This window comes from Galeopterus variegatus, unplaced genomic scaffold (genome assembly GCF_000696425.1).
Source record: "Galeopterus variegatus unplaced genomic scaffold, G_variegatus-3.0.2 Scaffold38, whole genome shotgun sequence".
NCBI lineage: Eukaryota > Metazoa > Chordata > Mammalia > Dermoptera > Cynocephalidae > Galeopterus > Galeopterus variegatus.
In genome coordinates this window covers 862,237-886,122 of record NW_007726149.1, presented here as the reverse complement: position 1 = coordinate 886,122, position 23,886 = coordinate 862,237, and the positions used below count along the sequence as shown (strand labels likewise).

The following is a 23,886-nucleotide window of genomic DNA, read 5'->3' as shown; positions in this document are numbered from 1 at the left end:
ACAGAGAAAATAAGATTAGACATGAATTGGTGTGTGGCAAATCCATGTTGATTCCTTATATGATTGTGTCTACTTTTGTATATGTTTGAATGTTTTATAATAAATGATTAATAAAAATGGTAGGTGATATACTTGGAAAAGTAGAGTGGAGACTCAATGTAGAGGACCTCCAGTGCAAGGAAGTTTCACTCTGTAGTTCAGTGCTCTCTAAACTTTAGTAAATGCAGCCCTACCTACGACAATATTTTTACATGCATGCACCAGGCATATGCTTATTTATTTATTTATTTATTTATTTATTTAAAATTATGTACATGTACCAGTGTACTATTATGCCATTATAAAACATACACAAACATTAAAAAAGCTAGATAAAAATAAACACAAGTATCATTCTAATATGTTCTTCCCACAGTCTAGTGGACCTGGACCTCAGTTAGGAGCCCCATGCTTAGTGAATGGGGGGCCCCTCGAGGTTTTCTGAGTAGTAAAGTTTGCTTATAAGAAGCAGAAACTTACTGGAGCAGTCATAGGTAATGGGAGATCGATTAGAAAGACCCAGAGATATTTCCCTGAGGCTTCTCAAAGAAGTGGAATAGACTAGGAAGTTGTTCTAACTAGATATGTGATTTGATAACGGGTCGTTGTCACCTTCCTGTGCACTCCCTGTATATATATATGCAGCACACATAATGTGTTCTGCACATAGCGTTGGGAGACAACACGCATATAAAACAAACATCCCCCACATATCATTTTGGGCAATATATTTAATACAATGATTATGATGAAAATAATATCAACATTACTCGAGTACTTACTCTCTGCCAAGTATTGTGGTAAAAACTTTACATATGTAATTTTACTCAAAACTCATGACAACCCTATAGAAATAGATCTTATTATTGATTTCCATTTTACTATGAGAAAATTGAGACTTGGAAAAAAATAGCTTTCCCAAGATGAAAAGGCTAGAAAATAGCAGTTAAAATTTAAATCAAGATGTTTCTGATCCCAATCCCATATCAATATCTACTAAACCATATTGCCTCCAGAGAGAATTAATAATAGTGTCCAAAGCATAATATTGTTGTGATGATTAAATGAGATAATATATGTGATATGTTTAGCACGTTGTCTGACATGGAGCACACATCCTATTAATATGTTAATATTTTAGTACACAAAATGATATTTACTAAGATTTTCCACAGAAAACACCACTAATATCTCTCAATATCAAAACACCAATATTTATAACTGTAATGAAATAATGTTTTATTATTTAATTAAACATTATTTATAATAACACATGCTTAAATTCCTTTTGTTTGCTACCATCTATAAACATCATGGCTTTTGTTGTTGAGACTCTGGGGAAAAGACTGGCTAGAGAGAGATTGCAATTGTGGATTCTGTTAGGCTTCCTGCCCAGTAGGCTACAAAAATGGCAATATTTGCACCTGCTATACTCCTGTCATATTCTAAGGAGCCATCTTCATAAAGAGGAGTGTATAGCTTGAGCACTGAATGACTCAGAAAATACGTATATACATATCAATTTTATTTTACAATTGCAGAGTTTGCATCCTTTTGTTTTGACCCAAAGATATATTTTTAGAGAGGTGACAGTTCTGAAAACTTCTTTGCATTCTGTTGGTTTCACCAGAAATAGTACAATTTACTTTTTTTTTCTTTTAGATTTTACATTTCTATCAGCCTATCCAGATTAAGTATTCAATAAGTACTTTATTATTAATTCAATCATGGCTTCTATTATTAGAGTAGCTATCTCTCCCTGATTTTCTGGAGCATTCCAGATTGGAAATTTTGTCTCAGTATTAGGGTGTAATTCCAAATTTGTTTGGCAGCCTGGGACCCTGTAGAGGAGGTGATGTGTGAAGCTCTGTGCTGAGAGCTGCCACCTGAGAGGTGACTCTGGTCTACAGTACTGGGTCTGTGCTTGCTTTTGGTGATCCTTAAGTGTTCCTTTTTGTAATTTTGCAAATACTTTACTAAGTGTTCTGTCACTTTAAAGGGAATATTAAGTTTCATGGTTGAGTTGGGGTGGGGAGAGATGTCTTTGGCTTACAGATTTTGACATTTAGTCAAAGCAAATCTCTCTTTCCATCAAACAATTTAATTTTGATATTATTAATTTCATTCATTTTATGTGATTAGGTAATCAATAACTCTAAACATTACCTAGGTACCCGTCCATCATTCTCTCTGTTCTTTTACAAGGGTACTTCAAAAACTTCATGGAAAAAATAGAACAAATATTTCCATGGACTTTCGGGAGGTTTTTAAATTCTAGAAACACTGTGAAGAGCATTTGTGTTGACATAGTAGTCTCCATCCCCTACCCATTTGTAGACCAAATATCATAAACCTAAATTAAATATGTGGGATTCTTGGAAGAAAGCATCCAATAACCAAACTCTATGAGCAAAAAAGTAATTTATTATATATATATATATATATTCTCTAGTAATTCATAATAGCTTCTTGAATTTTAAATGTCTTTTTGCTATTTCCAATGCTTAAAAATCATAATTTTAAAACATAAGTATTGTTTTATATACATTGTGATTTCCTTTCTTTTCTTTTCTTTTTTTTCTTTTGTTTTCACTTGTAAATATGAATGATACGGTCTCCAAGTATCTGCTTGGAAGGAAAGGGAATAGGATTCATTGTTTTGCTCTAACACGGAAGAATTTAAAATTTCACATCATATACCTGGAGTTTTGACTATATGAAAAATAGCCAAATGTCATCACTTTCTTGTACATTTCTTTTACATGTACATATACGTATAATATAAACAGAATACATCCTATTAGTACATTTCAACATATCATCAGTGTGACTTTTATCTCCTATTTTATATAAAATAACAAAATATACAGAGAGAAGAAAGGAGACATCTGTTTATCGTACACACAAAGTAAATAAAAGTTCATGTATGGCTTTGCAAAGGTAGATTATGATGTGACTTTCATATTTATTTATTTAAAAGCATTTTGAGAGAACGTGTTAGTGTGCTTACGAGAGCGGCCATGGTGGTTGAATGTCGTGTCGAGAGTCCAACATTAGGACCCCCAGTGGTCTTTCCAGTGGCTGCCTCAGCAGCTTTCAGGAGACAGATGTAATTTATGACCACTTCATTGATCTTCGCTACAATTTCCTGCCGCTGTGTTTCTGAGTTCACAACTTTAACTAATCGCATGCAAGCTTCTGTTAGGCAACAGAGCACTTGAAAGCTGGAAGTCATAGCTAGGAGCATCTCCTCTGGGCTTTTCTCGGCCATCGCCATTTTCCTACAGGCACTTCCCAACTGTCTGGACTCGATGGATAACAGTTGCTTGTACTGAGAAAGTGTTAGGTCATATGCTTCAGGGTGTGACTCCTGTCTCTTTCCCTTGGTTGCCCTGATGAGGCAGAGTAGCTCATTGGCATCATTTTGGGCTGCAAGGAACCCATCAGGCATTGTATATGAGCTCTCCTTCAGGGCATTTATTCTTGAAATCTGGGCATCGAAAGCCAGGTTGCTGAAGTCCAAGTCATCTGGGCCACTCAGGTCTTCTGCCCAGACCTTCAGAACTGAATCTCTGGATAGCTCCCCTCCTTGCATCTGAATCCTAGCAGCCAGGGATGGGCTGGTTGGTTGTGGCATGGCTTGAGTCATCTGTGGTCGATAAAGGCAAGAGACTTGGTGGGCAGCCTCCTCTCCCTCTTCATCCTCATCACCATCTTCATCCTGCCCTCGGTTCAGGAAGCAGTAGCTGAAAGGGCCCCGGCATCTCCAGTTGCTGCCCTCCAGCTTCCTCAAGGGTAATGTCCTATACAGCTTTGAGTCTTTCTGGGCCACTGGAGACCTTTTGTGAAACTTCCCTTCAGAGCTAAAGTGCATCGAGCTTTGGGACAAACTTTTGGTGAGCTTCTTTCCCAGGGGGAGTTCTGCTAGCCTTTCAGAACTACCCTTCTGTGCTTCTGAGATACCTGGACACTTTAAGCTGACTGCACCCTTGCTTGTCTCTTGGAAGGTCTCCAAACCTATGGATGCTGAGAGGATATTGCTGCTGTGCCTCAGAGCCCTCTGGCTGGGGGGTGTCCTGAGGCTCCCCCCTCTCAGATCCGGTGGCAGCCAGCTCACAGCCCCTCTGTATGCCTGGTTTACTTGGGAGAAATCATTAGGGTCTTGATTTGGAATTGGCACCTTTGATTCCGAGTGAGTGTTTGATGGTAGCAGGAAGGGATCAGCTTCAGGATGTTGAGACCAAGCTGAAGGCATGCCTCCTCGTCTCTCTTTCCCAGGCTCTGTCAAAGCTACACTAGGGGTAGTAGAAAAACAGAGAGAATCATTAAGCATCTCCCGGGTGGCATTCACTGCATCTCTATGTGATGTCTGTCATTTCCTGAGGATGTATTCTAGAAGGGCTGCCATATGTCAGGGCTGCTCTGCTTTCAGAGACTGCCTCCCAATATCTCATAACAGACCTTCATTCCAGTGAATGTCAAAAAATACTAGAATCTTTTATTTCTGGAATTACTGATTCATTTGGAATTGTCTAGAAATTCCAAACATTTTCAGAGAGACAGTGGAATTTCATAAGTTGCCTTGCTCTCAATATTTACCTATCAAAGCTTAGACACACAGAGAACCCACACCGTATATATTAATTATTCATATATATTTAAGATATTTAAGTTTCATTTCAAGGGAGTTAGGTTAACCTTGGCATTGTTTTTTTTAAAGAATTGGCCTAATTTGATTAATGCATATTAATGAAATTAACCTTCTTAAAAGGACAGCATGAAGTTTGCCTGGTACAGGGGTTGAAGTCGAGATGCTGGGTGAGTCACTCAACATTTCTCAGAAGAGCTGTCATGTGAAGAAAATAATCTCCATCTCACAGAACTTTTGTGAGGAGCAAGAGGTAACTTAGGTAAAAGCTCTTTGTAAACCATGAAGGATTCAACAGTGTGGTTTAATCAGCTGAGAGGTAAAGATGCATTTGGTGAGGAGGTACATAGTATTCACAGATGGTTTTCCCAAGCCAGGCAAAGCCAGTGGAGGGTTTTGGGAAAATAGAAAATCTTACAAAGACAGGAATAGAAATAGACTGATATAAGATCTTGGTAACATCTATTAACCAATATGCAGAAGACACTATTGATAACATAATTTGGAACATGAAAGTATGAAAGAGCATCTGCTTTTGCCACATGATGGCCAGCCACGTGGATGAGTGAGAGGAATATGTGCCTGCTGGGTGGCAGAATGGTGAAGGCGGGTACAGAAGACGCCTATGTTTTTGTTTCTACTTGGGTCTATATTTTACTCCTTTGGGGAAAATAAAGCAGCTCATCGGGCACACCTGCAAAACTTTCCTGACACCGGGACATGTGGGATACTCCAGAATATCCCTTTATGGGGAGAGTTTTACAGAACAGGGAGGAATGCCCAAATATTGCTGAAAGGCAAATGATTTCCCCAAACCCTCCAGATTCCCTCATACTCTACTCCATTATGCTTCCTAGTCTCAACAACAAAACTGAAAACTGAAAAATTTTAATTTTTTAAATTTAAAGTTGTAAAAATTAAAAATTATGTGACTCGAAGCAATACAGTCTTATAACTAAAAGTCACACTGGGCACTGCTAAAAGTCTGCATTTAGAACTTAGAGAAAAAGATAGTGCCCCATCAAATTCTAAAATCAAGCAAAAGCAAGGTTATGAAGAACAAATGCCATTTTCAGCATTGTCCTAGACCTAGAAACTTCAGTATTTATTAAACACCAGGGGATCAATAATCACTACTTAACAGTTCTGTGGCCATTTAACAAATTATTATTATTCTAACTTTTGCTTTTCTTCCAGACCTTGTAGTTTTAGGTTTGTTGTAAATTTGGTTTACATGCTGCTGACGGGTAATGCAAAGCAATAAATCCATCAATGCTGTACCTGTGGTTTCCTTAATCTTGGAGAGCCGATGGCATCCATCTCTCAAAGTGCCAAACAGGGGTTCAGCATTAATGGCTGTGTGCAGAGCAGGCACTGTCATCCGCGGACACATCCCCTCTGTCTGTGGGTGCAGTTCCTTAAAAGGGGCTCCATGGTTGGGAAGCCCAGTGGCTCTTTCCTCTGAAGCAACGTAATTGATGCCTTTCCCAGAAGCATCAGGACTCAAGTGCTTGCCCATGGAGGGGCAGAGCGGGGACTCCACAGGAGTGGCACAGGCGCTGTCACTGCTGCCTGTGCCACAGCCTGCATCCACTGAAGAGCCTTGAGAGCTCTGCAGGGAAAAATGGCCCTCGCTTTGCAATGATGACATCCGCTTGGCCAAGTGGTAGTCACAAAGGTGGGTCACAGTCTCTTCAGCTTCAGGAAGTTTGGAAGGATGGTCACAGGTGGATGAGTCAGCAGCCTCTGGGTTATCTAAGTCTTTGGCTGAAGACACGCAGGTCACATCAGTTAAGAAGTGGTCCCCTTGGCCAAGTCCTGGAACATCCCTGGCTTCTCTATCAGGAGCCCCTTCCTCTTTCCCTTCAGTCTCCCTTGTCACAAGACCAGAAGCTCTTGGAAAGGTTTTCCCCTTTGCTGCTTCCAACCCACTTTTCTCAGCCACCCCACCTTCAGTGGCCACATACCATCTTTGGCTTTCCTTGCGAAAAGCTGTTCTCTCCAGGTTAAAAGTGCTCAGGTGTTGACTGTCCCTCGAAGACACAGTACCAAATTTACCTTTGGTGTCCTCTTCCATCTCAGCTGTTTTGGTCCCCTGCTGTTTTTTTCCTGGTATGTTCCCATTAGGGGGTGCTTTCCCCTCGTCGTCGGCCAGCTTGCTTTTCCTTTTGCCGGTGCAGGAATATGCCAGCGACCCCATGTGCAGTTTGCTAAAATAGTCAGTGACCGACTTGGTCTCCATGGTTTCAGGCTCCATCTCCATGTGGTCTGAGTGAAGTATCTGCTTGGAAGGCACAACTTTGGGCGGGAGGTCGGTCGCTGGACGAGCAGCCAGGGCATGGGCGGATTTGGGAGGCAAGCCCCCAGGGGGGGGTTTGCAGGTGGGGAACTCTGTCTGCTCTTCTGCAAGGGGGTGGTAGCCTTCGTGAGTGGCCAAGAACATGCGGGACAGGTTTTCTGACTGCTTTTGTGCTGTGGCCAGTTCAGAACTCTCAGTCATTTCGGAAGAGTTAGTTTCATTGCCCGAGTCTGACGAAGACTCAGGACTATAGGCCCGCAAGATGGCTACACCTGCATGCCGTAAAAAATAAGAACCGGTTAATGATGCATCAGAGGCACTGGGAGACATGTAAGAAAATGGGACTCGTTACTATTTTTTAAAAATACCAAATTTTTCCCTTTTCAGTAAAGACTCTGAGTTTATTGCACAGTTGTTCCAGGAATGGGGGGAAATGTGCCATATGTTTTTAAAAAATAACAACAAAGGAAATTGCATAGACAGCAAACCCATGATGGTAGTTTCAGCACATTTATGACATGGACATGCGTGAAATGGAGAAAGCCACATGATAGGACTCCAAGGGCAAATGGCTTGAAAGGATGGAATGACATGGTTATCAGTGAATAAACGTAACAATCGTGAAAGAACCTGAATTGTCACTGGTCTGCTGTTCTTCTGACACGGACAGAGCTTCTAGAGCTTCCAGCGTGGAAACGACAGCATTATCCAGGACCTTCTCACACTTGCCCTCGGCGCTTGTAGGCACAGCGTCAATGAGGGACACGGGGATGTCATCGTTCTGCAGACTGCCGCCTTGCTCCTTGTCCTCGCGGAAGGAAGCTGCCTGGCTCTGAGAGTCCTCCTCGTCCGAACTGTCTCTGAAGCCAGGTGGGGGTGCGGCGATGGCCATGTTCAAGGAGCGTAACAAGAAGTCGTCCTCGTTGTCATCACCTTCCGGAGGGGGCAGGGACGTGAGGTCAATGATGTCATCGCTTGACCCCGACAGGTTGAGGATGGCTGGCTGGCTCATCTCTGCCACCACAAGGTCCTCCTCACAGCTCACCTCGTCCTCATCCTCTGCATCGTCGGCGTTTTCTGCGTAACAGATGTCATGCAAGAGGGGCTCTTCTATGCCCTGGGTGGCCTCGAAGTTCTTCACGTCGCCTATGTTTGCATAAACTGAATTTGCCACAAATTGGATACTCTCTGTGTCTGCAGCAAGCTCCAGGCTCTTCACGTCATTGGCACCGCCGATGTAGAGATCCTGCTGCTTCGCCAGCATTTCTGGACTCTCATCTAATAGTCTCTCATAGCCAAGAGTTGGGGTATTAATACCATCCTCCAAGGCGAGATCTCCAAAAATAAAGGACACTTTAGCTCCTCTTGGAGATTCCTGTGCTTTGTTTAGAGTTTCTGGTCCTGAGAGGGTCAACAGGGACCGCTGAGCTAGACTTCTGTAGTCGACCTCGCAGGGGGCATCACTGGGCTGGGCCAGCTGCTGGTTAAGCTCATCCGAGTGATAGGACGTGTCTATGTACATGGGCCGGTGGTCTTTTGGACACATGGTGCTGTTTGTAATCTCGACAGTCTTCTGTTTTGAATCTATATATGTTATCTGGGCTTCCTGTTCTCCTTCGCCAATAAAGGTGGTCATTTGGGGTATACAGTTCCAGTCTGGGCCAAGGAGGTTATGTTTTCCTTTATTCTCAGTTCCTAAAGAGAAAGAATCATGCAAAGACATGTTACTGTGCTGTTTGGTTTCTGGGGGGTTCTTGTCTCTGTTTCTTTTTGTTTGTTTCTTTTCCTGTTTCTCAGTGTAATGGCTTGTAGCATCCCTTGTGTAAATATGCTTATTCAACTCTCCAAATATGGTACCAGTTGATTTAGGCTTCAGGTGTAAGGATTCCGTGTTAGGAGAATTGACCTTAACAAAATTGAAACTGCATAAAATATAATTGCTATTCAATAAAATGAAATACCATCCAGGAGTAGGGAACTATAGCTTAATTCCATCTGACCCTTAGTTATATTATTAAAAGACCTCATTTACATCTATGAATGTGAACATACAATATGCTTTTACAACTCTTAAAGGTGATATTTCAATAGGCTGTTATTATAAAAAATAAATTGCTCTTTTCTTTGTAAAGTGAGATCTAACATTTCCCACTTTGTGGAGGAAGATATTGAACATTTTCCTCATTGAGTTAAGAGAAAGTCAAGAATCTTTACACTTCCACCACGTTTTTTAGGAAATTAAAATATTGCAATTATAGCACAAAAATCTCTCTCTTCAGCCTTTTTATATCCTAGTGGGTGTTAATATATTCATGTATAAATGTCAGTATGCATGCCTGTATATGTGTGTGTGTGTGTGTGTGTGTGTGTGTGTGTGTGTGTACATACACGTGAGGGGTCTTCAAATATATATATGTGTGTGTGTGTATATAAAATTATATATATAACGCACAGGTGGAGCACTCGTAGGTAATGTATTTCTGTCTGTTATTTCTAATTTTTCAATTTTTGTTTCTATAATGGGAACTCCTGAAGGTTTATTTGATGTTTCTCATGAATTAAAATCACAAAATCCTAATTAAAATTTTTTTGGTTTTCTCTTCAAGGGTCTTTCAATGTGGAACTTTCATGTGGAGATTTGCTCTGATATTTAAAAGACAGGGAACTGGGTCATTCTCTCAGTACTGCTTTGTAGATTCCAGAGGCAACATTCTGAGGACATTTTAGGGCCATACCATTCCCCCATCTGTTCCTTCAAATTATCCCCTGGCCCAAGTTTGGATAATACTAACATCAGATGTACAAGACATATGGGGAAAAAATCAGTTATACAGAACTGGATTTTACTCCCCCCATATTACACAGTGGACTTAATGCTTAACAACGGTCAGAGTTGCTTTACTAAATACCTATATTTTCATGAACAGCAAATAAAAGATATAATTTTGAAGACATTGAGTTGGACACTGGCCATATTTGCATCTTACTTTATAATAAATATATCTTGTGGATGTTAAGTATTGTTTTATTAACAATAACAATTTAGATTATGACTGGCTGTGTATGCGTGTATATGTATGTGTGTGTGTAGTGTGGCTTGTTGCAGGGAGGGAGGGTTTTTGAGCAAAGTGTATTGTAATAGCGCTCCAGGTTTAGACCAGGGGTTGGCAAACATTTTCTTTAAATGGGAGGCCAGATAGCAAATATTTTAGGTTTTGTGGGCCAGTTGCTCAGCTTAGCAATTACTTAACTCTATGAAAGTAGCCACAGATGATACATAAACAATGGGTGTATGGGTTGAATGGTGGCCCCCAAAAGATATGTTCACTCTGTGAATGTGACCTTATAGGAAATGGGACCTTATCTGGAACAAGAGTGCTGTAGATTTAATTAAGTTAAGGATCTCGAGACAAGATTATCCTGAATTGTCTGCATGGGCCCCATATCCAATGGCAAGTGTCCTTACAAGAGAAAGGCAGAGGGAGATTCAGGCCGCATAGAGAAGAGGAGAAGGCCATGTGGAGATGGTGGCAGAGGATGGAGTTATGCAGCCACAAGGAATGCTGACAGCCACCAGAAGTAGGAAGAGGCAAGGGAGGATTCTCCCCTAGAGTCTTTGGAGAGAGCAGGGCCCTGCCAAATGTTGAATTTGGACTTCTTGCCTCCAAAACTTTGAGAGAATAAATTTCTGTTTTAAGCCACCAAATTTATGACAATTTGTTACAGTAGCCCAAGGAAAGTAATACAATGTGAGTGGTTGAGTTCCAATGAAACTTTATTTACAAGAACAAGATTTGGCCCTTTGACCATAGTTTGCCAACTCCTGGTTTAGACCAAAAAGGAAACTGAATAGGTCAGCAGGCTAAAAGCAAGTTAATGATCTTATTCAGACCCTACTAAAGCCGAGAGATGCATAAATATGTGGCATCAGGGATTTTGAAAGTGCTTGAAGGTTAATTTTCAAGATGGAGAAGAAGAAATGGAGGCCTATTCTTCCTTATTAGACATCTTAGCAAGGTTTATGATCAATTTGAAGTGAGAAGAAGATACCCGCTCAATCCTGGCTTCCTTCCGAAAGGGTGTAATGGAATGACTTTGGAGACATGGAAGGATGTGGGATGGAAACTGGGATCTATTCTGTAGCCCAGTCACCCACAGAGTGGGAGGCAACAGTGGACTAGGGATGAAGTGGCCTAACCACGTGTCACTCTACATTCCTTGGGTTTCAGGAGATCTTCTGGGAGTTTTTAAAGAGAAAAGAGTACTTGGAGCCATTTAAGGATGCTAAGCCCCAGGCTGCTGCTTGGCTTAGATCTACCAGTTTCTTTTTGGGGTGTTTCTCTCTCTCTCTCTCTCTCTCTCTCTCTCTCTCTCTCGTAGGGAGAAGTATTTGGAACATGTGCCCTCATACTCATTCTTGCTGTAAAACTGGGAGAAATTACTGAGTGGTTGAACTTCCATTCCTTCTCCACAGTAATAATATTTTTTGTGACTGTGTTTTTGCCTCTTGAAGTTTTACTAAACATTACATTGTAGGTCACCATCAACTGGACAGAAGCAAGGTCCTTATTGCTGTAACCATTTTTAGAACGATAGGTTTGGTTTTCTTCATACAACCTGTACAGTCTTGACATTTCACGAGGTAAAGGTTTTATTTTCAAGATAAACTTTCAGATTTGAAAATAAAAAGCCAAAGACTGGTTTTCCAATGTGAAAGGATTGTGTTAAATTGCTGAATTGCTCTTTGGGATTTCAAGGTAAAGGTTTTATTTTCAAGATAAACTTTCAGATTTGAAAATAAAAAGCCAAAAACGGGTTTTCCAACGTGAAAGGATTGTGTTAAATTGCTGAATTGCTCTTTGGGATTTCAAGGGTCAGTGTTAAATTGCTCTAAATCTTCTAGCTCAGTGGAAACACATGCTCATAAAACTGCTCACACCAAACCAGCTCACACTTACCACTTCCTCTGACTTCCTTCCCTTCCTCTATTTACTTTTTATCATTTGTGTCTCTCGGGGACTTTCTTTGTCTGATGTTCTGTCTTCCTCTCCTTTCTGCGTTTCTCTCACTTTCATTCTCAATTTTTTCCACCAGTATTTTTGTGACTGCCAATTATTAATAGAAGTACTGATCATCGTTTTAGCTGCTGTACATAGATGGTTTTTAACCTTTACTTTGCCAGCTAGGTTTTTAATCCCAATTTTAGAAGTAAGGAAACCTAAGCTTAGAGAAATTTTAAAAACCATACACCTTGAGGTGGGGCTGGATTAAATCTTAGATTTATCTTTTTTATTTTTCCCCAAATATTTATTTATTTATTTTTGATTATACACATTTATGGGGTACAGAGTTGATTACCAGTATCTGTGTACAGCATGTGATGATCAAATCAATATTATTAGCATGTTCATTATCACGAATTTTAATTGTTCTTTGTGTCCCTTACCCAGTCACTCCCTAATCCTCCTCCCCCTCTTCCTTCCCCACCTCTAGTAGCTATAGGTCTGTTCTCTCCTTCTGAAAGTTCAGCATTTTATTGTGGCCTTCCTTCCTTCCTTCCCTTCTTTCCTCCCACTTATGAGTGAGGACATGTGGTATTTCTCCTTCTGCGCCTGGTTTATTTCACTTAACATCATTTTCTCCAGGCTCATCCATATCTGACTCAAAAGTTAAAGTTCCCTTCTAACAGGCTTTATCCATCCATCTCTCTTTCTTTCTGGCTTTCCTTTTTCTATGACTGTACTGGCTGCCCCATACTCGACCATCATAATAAACTGCATGTGAGTCTGTATGAATGTGTGTGTATCTACCTATTACAATGTGTTTATGGAATAAAGTGTGATTGTTTTCTGCTCAGTTTAAAAGTGAGAGCATGTTTCTTCCCCTCTTTTTCCTTCCCCCCTTTTCTCTCAGAAAGAGCAACAATAAAAATTTTTCTTAAGAATTCTCCTTCTTTTGAAAGAAACCCTAATTATGAAACCCCTGATTGTATATTTTTTCCTGGGGGTCAGTGGCTCTGCCTTGAATGGTGGTGTCTGTCCAGCAGCCACATTTACTACACATACACTGTAGATGGAGGAAACTGCTCAAATGCTGAAGAAAAAAAGTCCTAAAACAAGTGAAAACTACCCACTCACGAAGGCAAAATCAGTTTAACATTTGCGACCCTCCTTGTCCTCACTTTGGAAGTATTTTGGCCTGTCACATGGCTGAACTGATTTCATGTCTTTGCCATCTGGATGCTGCTATTATGGAACAAAGATGGCTGCTGAGAGGAAAGAATTCCCTTCTAGAGCCCCCAAGTCCAAGTGCTAGGCAATGCCCACGTCCTCCTGTTAGTGAAACTCCCAGAATCCCAGAGGTGAGTTGGACTGCGGGGAGAAGGCTCCCGGGAGACTAGGCCTAGGACACCTTAAGGAGAGACCAGCCCTAAAGCAGGGCTCACAGCTCCCACTCAGCCATTCCGTCTTAGAACTCTGCATCTTGACCTGGGTTAGAGTGCAGCAATAAAAACTCAGCCACAAAGACTTTCACAACAATAAAATCACTGCCTTTGAAGCAAGCACCCAGACATTTCTGAGTGACATGTCAAATGTGGTGGGAAATCAGCATTTTCATTTTTAACAATTAGACCATATCAGGAGCATTTGAAGGCTTTTGTGTTAAATTTGGACATTAGAATTTTTGTGTGGGTACAACTGTCACTTTTTATCCTCATGATTGTTGTCGTGTGGGGTGTGAAAGCTGGGATGGGTCAGTGCTTCATGAGTTGAGGAAGACAATACCTGTTTCCTGGGTCCCTGCGTTTTTCTTGTTGGCCATGTTAAATATTGACCTCCTGGAGTCTACAAGTAGCCTGTAGTATCCAGCCGTCAAGCAGGCCAGGTTCATGGCATCCGACGATTCCATTAGGAGTGTGATGGGCTATACAAAGAAGAATGTTCGAGTTAAAGCCATTCATCCTTAATAACCTCCCTTGAGTGTTAACAGTGGCATTTACGCATATAAAATGTAAACGAAAGAAGTTATTCAGCAAGCATTTCACTGGAGAAACACAAAGGGGGAGAAAAAGTCAGGGATCACATGGAGTGCCTTACTGAAAAACATTTAGGAGACATCATTCAAAAAGCCTGGACATTGTGAATCTCTTCCAAGTCACATTGGAATGAAAAAAAAATTGGTTTTGTTCTCAAATAGTTAACATTTTCAGAAGTGATAGTTAATTCAGTTACCAGAAGTGAGCCTACAATCTGAAAATCACAAGAAGATTATGTTTTGGGTTCATGGTGACAATTAGTGTTAAAGAGAGGTAAAAAATCAAGCAGAAATTACTGCTGAGACTAAATGAAAAGTGTCAAAGAGATTCAGGAAAAGAATGCTTCTAAAGAAATTGCAAATTTACAGGAGGGTAAAACACAGATGGGAGGTGAGAAAAGACCTTGCTAAAACTTTCTGGAAACAATGAGGTTATTATATAATTGGACATAGATCTTGAGTGCCAGATGAAAGTTAGCTGTACGAAAGGAAGTGTTTGATGAAGCGACTTTTCTCATTGACTTAGGAAGGGTGGGTTTTGTTGAAAGAGAGAGAAAGTAATAGAGAAATAAGGGAGCAACAAAAAGCAGGCATCAAAAGAGGGACAGAGACAGAGATGACATGCCTCTTGCCTTCATTCCCAGGAGTAGGACACTGGCTGGGTTCAACGTCCCCCTGCTGGTGAAATGTAACTTCCCATGCAAAGCCCTGCACTGCCTGTGAAACTGTCTACTTCAATTGAGCTTTCCCCTCAGCCTCCAAGCCACCCCACCATTACTTTACATAGGCAGGACACCATCAGCAGGGCCACTACTCATTAGTTCTTGCAGATTATCCCTGTTATCAGGTCCAGTTTACCCTTTCTTCTGCCTTTTCCCATGATGGGGCTATTTCTCTCAGCATCTTTGGTTATGGGCTAGGCCAGGCATTTTAAGTCTATTCGTACACTTTCAGCTCATCATGAAGTCACCTGGAGCGTTCTGGATTCAGCCCATGAAATTGCATGGGTCATGGCCAACACATCTGAGCACCATGTTCTCTCTTTCATGATCATCTGTTCCTGCTGCAGAGCTCACTCATGTGTCTGATTTGCTCTGTAGAAATACTGTCCCATATTCCCAATTATGCTTAATCCACAGCTCCCACACCACCCTAGTGGGAGTAGGGTAGGGCTGGGTCTGCCCTGACTGTTCCCAGAGCACCCTCCTGGCTGATGCTGTCTCCCTTTGGGTCCGGTGTTTTTCTCCAAAGAGACACTAGATATATTAACCTAGCCAAAATCCAATGACTCATCTTTACTGGGAAAAGAAGGTAAGGACAGAAGACCTGGATTGTTTCTTGTCAGCTCCTGTTTTGAAAGTAGAGTTTAGCTCTTGTGGACAATCTCAGATTGTTGTTTTAAATGGAACGGCCATGACATTCGTAGGGGCCAGATGTTCAGTCAGTACCAATTGCTATTGCATGAGAAGAGAGATTAACTAAAACACCCAGCTTTTCCAAAAGAATAAACACATATGGACCCAATCTAGCCAAAGTGAATGGGAATTTTAAAGAAAGTTGGAAAAAATCTCTTTGACTCTCTATACGAGTTACATATTATAGAAAGTTAGTGGGGAAAAAAATCTCCCCTACTCTCTCTCTATAATTCATGTATTCTAGAGTCAGAAGGGACCTAGAAATGATGGCACTTGCTTTTTCATATATAGATGAAGAAACTGAGCCCAGAGAAGTATAGTGTCTTGTCCCCAAGTCACACAGCCATTTAGTGAGGATTGGAGCCTTGAGGCCTGAGTTGGTGGAGTTTTCTGCACTACACGGCATCTTTGATGCTGTGCACACACCACCTTCTGCCTGCTTTGTAAATACCAGCAGTGTTATCAGAAATTAGGTGTTCAAATCAAGGCCATGCGTCAACTTCTGAAAGATTTACCTTCACATCTAGCACATGCAGCTCCACTCTCACCAGACTCTCCTCCTCAGTAAACATTTCAATCCTGTTGACGTGGCTGAAGTCAGCTAAAAGAGCCACCAGATTGGTTTTGGTGTTTATGACATGGCTTATGCCATATCGGGGTCCAACCAGAAGAGTCACTTCTGAGCGCTTCTCTGCCTGCTGAGAAAGAAATGTTGACAAAATAATAAAAAATCCGACCTCTGAAGCACCATGCAAACTTGAGCCTGAGAGCCTATTTTTATAAGATAACATTTTCTTTAGAAGGTATTTCTGGGTCATATTGTACTAAATCATCCAATTAGATTAGCCAGGTATATGACTGCATCGAGGCTCTAATAAATTATGAATAATGTAGAAAGTAACTGTTATCATAACACAATATACTCATAATCATAAGAGGCTTTTGTTGTTGTTGGTGGTACCCCCCCTTTTTTTAGTGTGAAAGCAATTTCTGGCTCAATGATTTAAGAGAAAGCCATTGTTAGAGTCCTTTGATTCTCTTGGTTCTTCGCATTTCTTTTTCTAGGGCATTCTGCTGTGGCATTATCTAGTTTAATATTTCTTCTGATATTTTCAGCCTGTAGTGAAGCCGATTAGAAATGAAGGCTGGAAAAGATTCACAGCTGATTTGCTTTAGTCATCAGAGGCAGCTCATTCAAGACAGCCTTTATAGTGACATTTTGCAGGCCTCCGTGGCTTCCCAGAAAAAGCAAGAAAAAGAAATTACCACTAACGTAGCCTTGAACACCCGGCCCCCATACAGTCGCAGGTCACTGAGGAACTTGAGATAATGGACCTTGGCTTGCAGCGCAGAGAGCTGAGGGGAGAAAAGAAACCTCAGGTGTTAATTCCATTGAGTGCGACTCCACTTCAGCTGCAGACCAGCTGAAACCCAGGGCAAAGGAGGATGACTTTACTGCTGAAGAGTGGGGTGTGACAGAGATTCTGCATTAGGAATGAAGGTAAATTGCTACGGATCTGGATTCCTGATGAAGGACTGCAACATGACATCAAGATTCAAATCTTATTTAGGGAGATACATATGGGAGAATTCTGAGTATGGGCACGCTGGGCCAGGGCACTCACCAAATGAGAACAAGGCGACAAAATGCTCCACTGAGACATCTGATCTTTGGGAGATTTCAAGAGGCAAGTGGTGCTTTTCAGTTGCAATTAGGGACAAAACCGGTCTGTATACAAATCCTCCCCTAGCACAGGTGACTCACCTGTACATAGAGTTTGTGGGAGCTGTTTTGAATACGCACCTGCAATCTATGCAAAGCCTTTTAAACAGGCTCTTACACGTCCCCTCTCAAGTTTCTTCCAGTCTTTGCAAGTTTTCAGGGAACATGAACTTTCTGAGCTCCAATCGTTGTGTTTGAACTTGCTATATAAATCCCTGTTTTATTAATTCAACTCTGAGAATCTGTTGAGTTTCATGAATGATTTACAAGTGAAATTTTAACCAGATAAAATTTATAGACTTAAAAATGTAGGTTCCTACATCATTAAAAAATGGTTTTTAATTTTTAAAATGTCTGTGAATATTCCAGGAATGTTTCTTAAGGGTGAAATTTTTCACAACATGTAGACCACCATTAAATAGCAGTGTCTGGGCTGGACGGTTAGCTCAGTTGGTTAGAGCACAGCCTCATAACCCCAGGTTCACAGGTTTCGGCCTGTCTCAAAAAGGACAAAAAAAAAAAAAAAATAGAATTAAAAGACAATACAAAACTAAGGTCAAGGGTTCAGATCCCTGTACTGGCCAACCCCCAAAAAAAAAAAAAAAAACAAAAAACAAAAAAAAAAACACCCCAAAGCATTTTGCAAATTGTTTTGAAAGCAAACCACTCACTCTTGGCTAGAAAACCGACCTTTATAGAGGACAGTGATAGATAGGTCAATCAATCGATCATTCGATCTTATAGGAGTTACCCAAATTATTACAAGACTAGTGGGCCAGGCTTGGGGAAAACTAAACAAAACAAAACAAAACAAAACAAAAAAACATCAAGTCAATCAATCGAAATTAGCTTCAGACAGATCAGAACTGAAAGTTAAAAAATCTTGCCCCAAGACATCCTGCTATATTTCTGCAAGCTAAATGCTCACTGTGACCGGAGGCACTCTCCCCATGAAACTGAGAAGTGGGCAAAGGTGGCTGATAGTGTGTTGAACCTAATTACATGTTTAAAAGAAAAGTCATGAGGTGAGGAGGGAATAGAGATAAGAGTGCTTTAGCCAGTACAAATGACTTACAGTCAGACACTATGATGGAAGAATTATCCACGTTAAGTACTGATTTGTATTAGAGCCACACAAGTTTTTATCGCCAGTATCAACTGGAAAGTGTTCTTGGGTTGCTAGACTGCTTCCAATTTTACAGGTCCAGTATTTTAAGGCTCCTTCTCTTTCTGATTCCTGGAATCCTTTGCTTTTTATTACCTATAAACCATACCTCTTTTTGTTCTGATCAGAAGTATATTTTTAAATATCCTTTGTGTTTCCCCTACTTAATGAAGACAAAGACAAAAAAAAAAAACTTTTAACAGTAATGATGGTGAGTGACAGAAATAATTTTATCTTCCCTCCAAAAGTAGGATTTAATCCAATGGTTGTTAATGGGGGTGATTTCGTTCCTCAAGGCACATTTGGCAATGTCTGGAGACATTTTTGTTTGTCACCATTAGGGGGGAGGGGCTACTGGCATCTCATAGGTAGAGACTAGACATGCCACTAAACATCCCACAATGCATAGGATGGCCCCCACCCCCCAACAAAGAAGGATCTTTTCCCAAATGTCAATAGTGCCACAGTAGAGAAATGCTGGTTTAATTAATGTGGCATCTGGTCTGCAGGGCCACTTGCTGGCTGCTGTGCATTTAAGCTGGTCTGAGTGGTAAGCAAGAGCATGAGGGAAAGGTGGAATTACCTCACAATTCTATCCTTTATCCACAAGGTCTCAGAGGCTGTGCAAGGCTCTTCCACACGGGCACATGGACACATACACACACCCTACCATAAGGAGTCTATAGCTTGTTAGAAACAAATAGCTTTCGAAAAGAATACTTATTTTTCATTAGCCTTAGAAATATGTTAACAGTTAAAAAAAAGTTACACAACATTTCTGCTTCTGAAAATATGATGCTGAGTATTTTATTCATGGGCTAATTTTAAACATTTTAAAAAATGCATGCAAGCCTCTCTTTAAAATCTATTTTCTATTAAGATGCAAATGTGATACCTTTTTACCCGGTGGTACCAAGTTTTGATTTGCTTTGACAAGGTGTGAAAGTGCTTTCTTTATGTTCTTCTCTTTCATGCTTTGCAGCACGGCAGAGGGAAGAAAAGTCTCTAATCCCCATTCTTTTCTGCAATAAAGAGCACATCTTTAATTTCACATTCTTGTGATGATTAGTTATCTAAGACGAAATGGCGCCCTGATGTTTGTTGGAACAAACGAATTTTTGGTAAGGCAGGGAATGGAGACAAGGTCTCAATTAGGGAAGCAACTTTTAATTTACACTCAGGAAACATGCTATTTGATCATTAATACGTAAGTTTGCATTGAAATAGAAACATTCCTCACTCACCAGAGAGAATGCTGATGAGCTACTTGGGACCAATGGAAATTGAAGAGACATTTTGTCCCCCCATTTCTGAGTCTCCTCAAATTCACTCACGTGTCTTGAGTTTGTATTTCCAACATCAATTTCTCTCATCCTTTTGTTTACTGCCAGTCTCCTGTGTCCCTGTCGGCCCATACTCTTTCTCTCATCTCTTAGAAGGATGGCTGCAACTCTCCATGTCCCCAAACCATTCTTCCCTGTCCCCCTGCCTCATCAACAGCTATTTCTCTAGGAATACACAGTTCTCTTTTGTCCCGGCTGGTTCATGTCTGTCTAACTTCTTCTAGCAACGTTCTTGCTGGTGTGAAGTCAGGGTGGGGGGCTCAAGTATGTCTGGTACTGGCAGGGAGATGCAAACATCACTCATGGGTGTGGATATATAAGAAAAAAACCCTAACAAATGGGACTGGGTTAATATATTTTTACCAAGAGCCCATTTCCCCAGCAATGACTACAACCCTCCTCTAAAAAGGTTCCATATTTTGAATTCTAGGAAATCTATCCGGATGTGCCCAACTAGTGTCCTCTAAGTTATGTGAAGACCTCCAAGAAGATTCTGGTCACTTATCCTCCTCCAAGTCCTCTCCAAAGAAGGGTAGGAAGACAACCTTCTCCTACTTGACCATTCATGCTCTTCCATAGTTGAGATGGTATTTTTTGTGATCACTATGTTTTCTTCCTCCTCCTTAACTCTTATCATGTTTACCCAGCATTTGGTTCTCCTTACAGGCCACCTGGTAATTCTACTTGTATCATTGTTTTATTTGTTTATTTTAATTTGTAAACACACAATGTAGTTGATTTTGTGTCCCTTGTGTATCATTATTTTAAATAATTACTTTTCATATCTTTATGTCTTGCCTTTACAATCAGACCACAAGTTCTTCAATGGCTGGGGTTATAATTTACACGTATTAATATTTTCTACTTTCCTAATGTAAATACTATATAAAATGCTCAATGAATATTTGTTGGGAGAAAGAATTCATTAATGAGAACATTATTGTAGACTCTACAAGATTCTTAGTCAAGCTAGTTATCTCTGAGAGGCTTTGACTACACAATTTGGTAAAGTGTAGGTACAGAGAGTAGCAACAGAAATGCATTTTAATTGTCTCACATTGTCTCAGGTTGTGCAGGCCACCTTCTCGAATGTCCCTAAGGCATCAGAAAGGGGAGTGGACAAGAGTCGGAAGGTGTGCATCCGAGCGGGAGACCTCTTTGGGAGCTGAGTCTCTCTCAGGCTACAGTCACTGTACGTGTGTGGCAAGAGAAAAAGTTAACCCATCTGTGAGAAGGAGTAGACCGAGACTTGAAGGCCTGAGGTTCTTAAACTGCACCCAAGGATTTGTGCCTAGGCATCAACAAGTGATCTGAGAGTTGCCAGAACAGTGGCATTGAAGTCAACAAGTTGGAGCTTGAATCCTTCCCAACACAGGCTCAGGAACCTATTGAGAGAAGCCACTTTGCCCCCTGGTGGATCAAGCTGGAATTGTGGAATTTAGGAAGGCTTTATAGGCAGCCCATGAGAAGCTTCTTTGGAAGGTGGGATTTTAATTAGTGCATACATCTCTTGGACGTGGGGATGGGGAGGAATCCAAGGATTTTAGCACCACATGGAGAGCGGCTTCAGCCCTGTGATGAACTCTGAAACAGGAGTTCTTTTTCTTGGCATCAAGAGCCGCATTAAAAGTTACAAGGTTGAATTGATGGCTGCTTTAGGCTACTGACTTGCATAGAGATTGGGAGACAGAGGGTTCACCTTTAAAGGATGACCCTTAAGTAGTCTCATCAACTGAAAGCAATACAAACTACTTTCTCTAAGAAGAGGGGATCTTCCCTGGCCAAAGAAGTATACCGATGTGGTCTAATGGCAAATTCAACAAGAGAGGGCGTTCACGTTTTACCAACAATCTGTGATTCACAAAGCCAAGTTTGATTGTGTGGAATCCTCTCCGGCTACTTCCCACCGTCCTTCCTGATATGACTAAGCACATTACCTTTTACATCGCACTTTGATCATCTCAAAGTGATCTCAGGTTATGCAGAACTCTTTCCAAACACAGATGCCTCAACCCATCACGCAAACTACAGCACAATGGGGGGTCCCTCTTGGGCAAGTTTCTTCATCATTCCGTGCCTCAGTTTGCTCATCTGTAAAATGAAGCTAAAATCCTACTGATTTCATAGCGATGTTGTGAGAATTAAACAAGTTAATGTGTGGAAAGTACTGAGACCAAAGCTTGGCTGGGAACCAAGTCCCTTTAGGAATTTAAAAATGTACGCTTCATTTTACATCTGACCCTCATTTTGACTACAGTTCTCTAAAGGTGGATTACGTAAGAAATGGATCTCTTCCACCGGAAATGAACATGATGTTCATACATTTTGCCTCTGGTTAACGAATGCTCTGTCACAAACGAGATCAATTTTGGAAATAGACACCCAGATCAAAAATACACCCGGGCGTTAAGAAGGCAGCACCCCTGTCTCCGAAATGGCGCTGGGAATGAACACTTACTCGATGTATTTGAGGGAGATTTTCTGCGTTTGCTTGGTGGTGACGGTTGCGATATACATTTGCAACGCGGCCAGCCGCAGGGCTATGTCGTATTTCAGCTCCGGTCCAAATCGCTCCTGAACGACATCGTTACAGCTCTGCGGAGAGACCATCAGGGGGCGCAGCTTGTCAAAGAATGGGCCGCTCCGCGTGGCCTTAGAGGAACAGCTGACACGCATTTCCCGGTGTTCAACCTTCACTTCAAAGGCAGGGAGGCTAAATGTGGAAGCATTTCCACCGCGCTGCTTGGAACCGAGTCAGTGTTTAATCGCATGCACAGACACGGAGACCACAGAAAACATTTCACATAATCGACGAGCTGCTACTTAAATATTTAGCTTTTTGTAAAAATAATGAGGAAATTAGGTGTGAAATTTCTAAATAAACATAGGAAGCATTGATAGCGTAATGCAGTTTCTGGAATTAGGCTACAGGGGTTGGAATCGTAGGTTGGAAACTTGTTCCTCCACTTCATAGGGGGTGGGACCTTAAACAAGCTTCTTAATCGTCTGCCTCTTCTGTAAATCAGAGATAATACTGCTCCCTACTCACAGGGTGTGGTGAGGATTACAAGCACTAACAATGTAAAGCTCGTAGAGCTCTACCTGGTGAGTGGTAAGCACTCTTACAGGTTAATTACCGTTATCTAACATCATTCTCCACCTCCTCATCTTCCAATCCAGAGCAGCTTCACCCAGGCCGAGTTAGCAAGGTGGCTGAGAGCAGTGGCTCTGGACTGCCACCCACCTGCTTTGGAGTCCTGCCTTTGCCAGTAGCTGCCTGTGTGCATAACCTTACCCATTTACTTCAACTCTTGCAGCCTCAGTTTACTCATCTGTGCAATGGGGACTCACACTATGCAGCTCACTGGAGGGTTTGAGGATTGGATGAGATGCACAAGCACTTTATGACAGCACACTGGCACACTCGGAAAAGGGCGGCTATTAAAAGCCTTGATTCATTTTAATGGCAGCTGCCCTGCTGCTCCAAATGTGTGACTTTGTGGGAGTCTTTCCATGTCTCTCGGCCTTAGTTTGTTCATCTGTAAAATGGAGACACCTACCTCACAGAGTTCCTTGTGAGGATCAAATTACAGAGTGGCTGAGAGTGTGTTCTAGACTGTGAAGTCCTGTATGGCCACAAGAGACTGGGTTCAGAGTAGCGTTCTCACTGCTCGTTAGGAGCAGAGCAGGGAGCTAAATGTCGACGAGAAGCACAGCATTGCTTAAGCATATTCTGCACATGTGTTTGCTTATTTGTGTCATGGGAAGCTGAGCTCTGGGGCTAGAAAATATGATATTTAGCCCCATTCTTCTTTCCTTGTTTTCTTTATTCTTTGCCTTGTCCCAAGGTTTCAAATGAAAAACTCCATAAGGATTTACCTCCTTTCCAAGACAGGCACATTGACGACCACTTCACATACTGATGGTACTAGAATGGGGACATGTAGCCCGTGTGGTTTCTGCACATGCCATCTACCCTCTGCGTACAGGCACATGCTGCACTGGAGCCGTGCAGTGCATGCTCTGTAGTGCATGCTGTGGGTGCGTGTCTTTCAGCCCCTTGCTTCACTGCTAAGAGTCAAGTCACAGGGCCGGCCCGGTGGCGCACTGGATAGTGCGCCGCTTGGGAAGCGCGGCGGCGCTCCCGCCCGAGGGTTCGGATCCCACACACAGACCGGATCCCCCTCACCGGGTGAGTGGGGCGCGGGAGGGACATTGG

At 41.6% G+C, this 23,886-nt stretch overlaps 1 protein-coding gene across 2 annotated transcripts in view; it reads right to left on the bottom strand.

Annotated features, from left to right (window-relative positions):
* Positions 1-752: 752 nt before the first annotated feature.
* Positions 753-23,886, bottom strand: part of FRMPD4 (FERM and PDZ domain containing 4) — a 587,189-nt gene continuing 564,055 nt past the window's right edge. Inside the window, exons 10-17 of one of the 2 annotated variants that reach the window (XM_008571302.1) lie at positions 22,126-22,262; positions 19,220-19,346; positions 16,703-16,792; positions 15,952-16,134; positions 13,772-13,910; positions 7,617-8,681; positions 5,969-7,258; positions 753-4,329 (exon numbers count right to left, since the gene is read on the bottom strand). In XM_008571302.1, the coding sequence (XP_008569524.1) occupies positions 3,005-4,329; positions 5,969-7,258; positions 7,617-8,681; positions 13,772-13,910; positions 15,952-16,134; positions 16,703-16,792; positions 19,220-19,346; positions 22,126-22,262 (4,356 nt within the window). In that variant the 3' untranslated portion in view covers positions 753-3,004. Of the gene's footprint in view, positions 4,335-5,968; positions 7,259-7,616; positions 8,682-13,771; positions 13,911-15,951; positions 16,135-16,702; positions 16,793-19,219; positions 19,347-22,125; positions 22,263-23,886 lie in introns of both variants that reach the window. The other variant, XM_008571308.1, reaches the window with a different exon arrangement.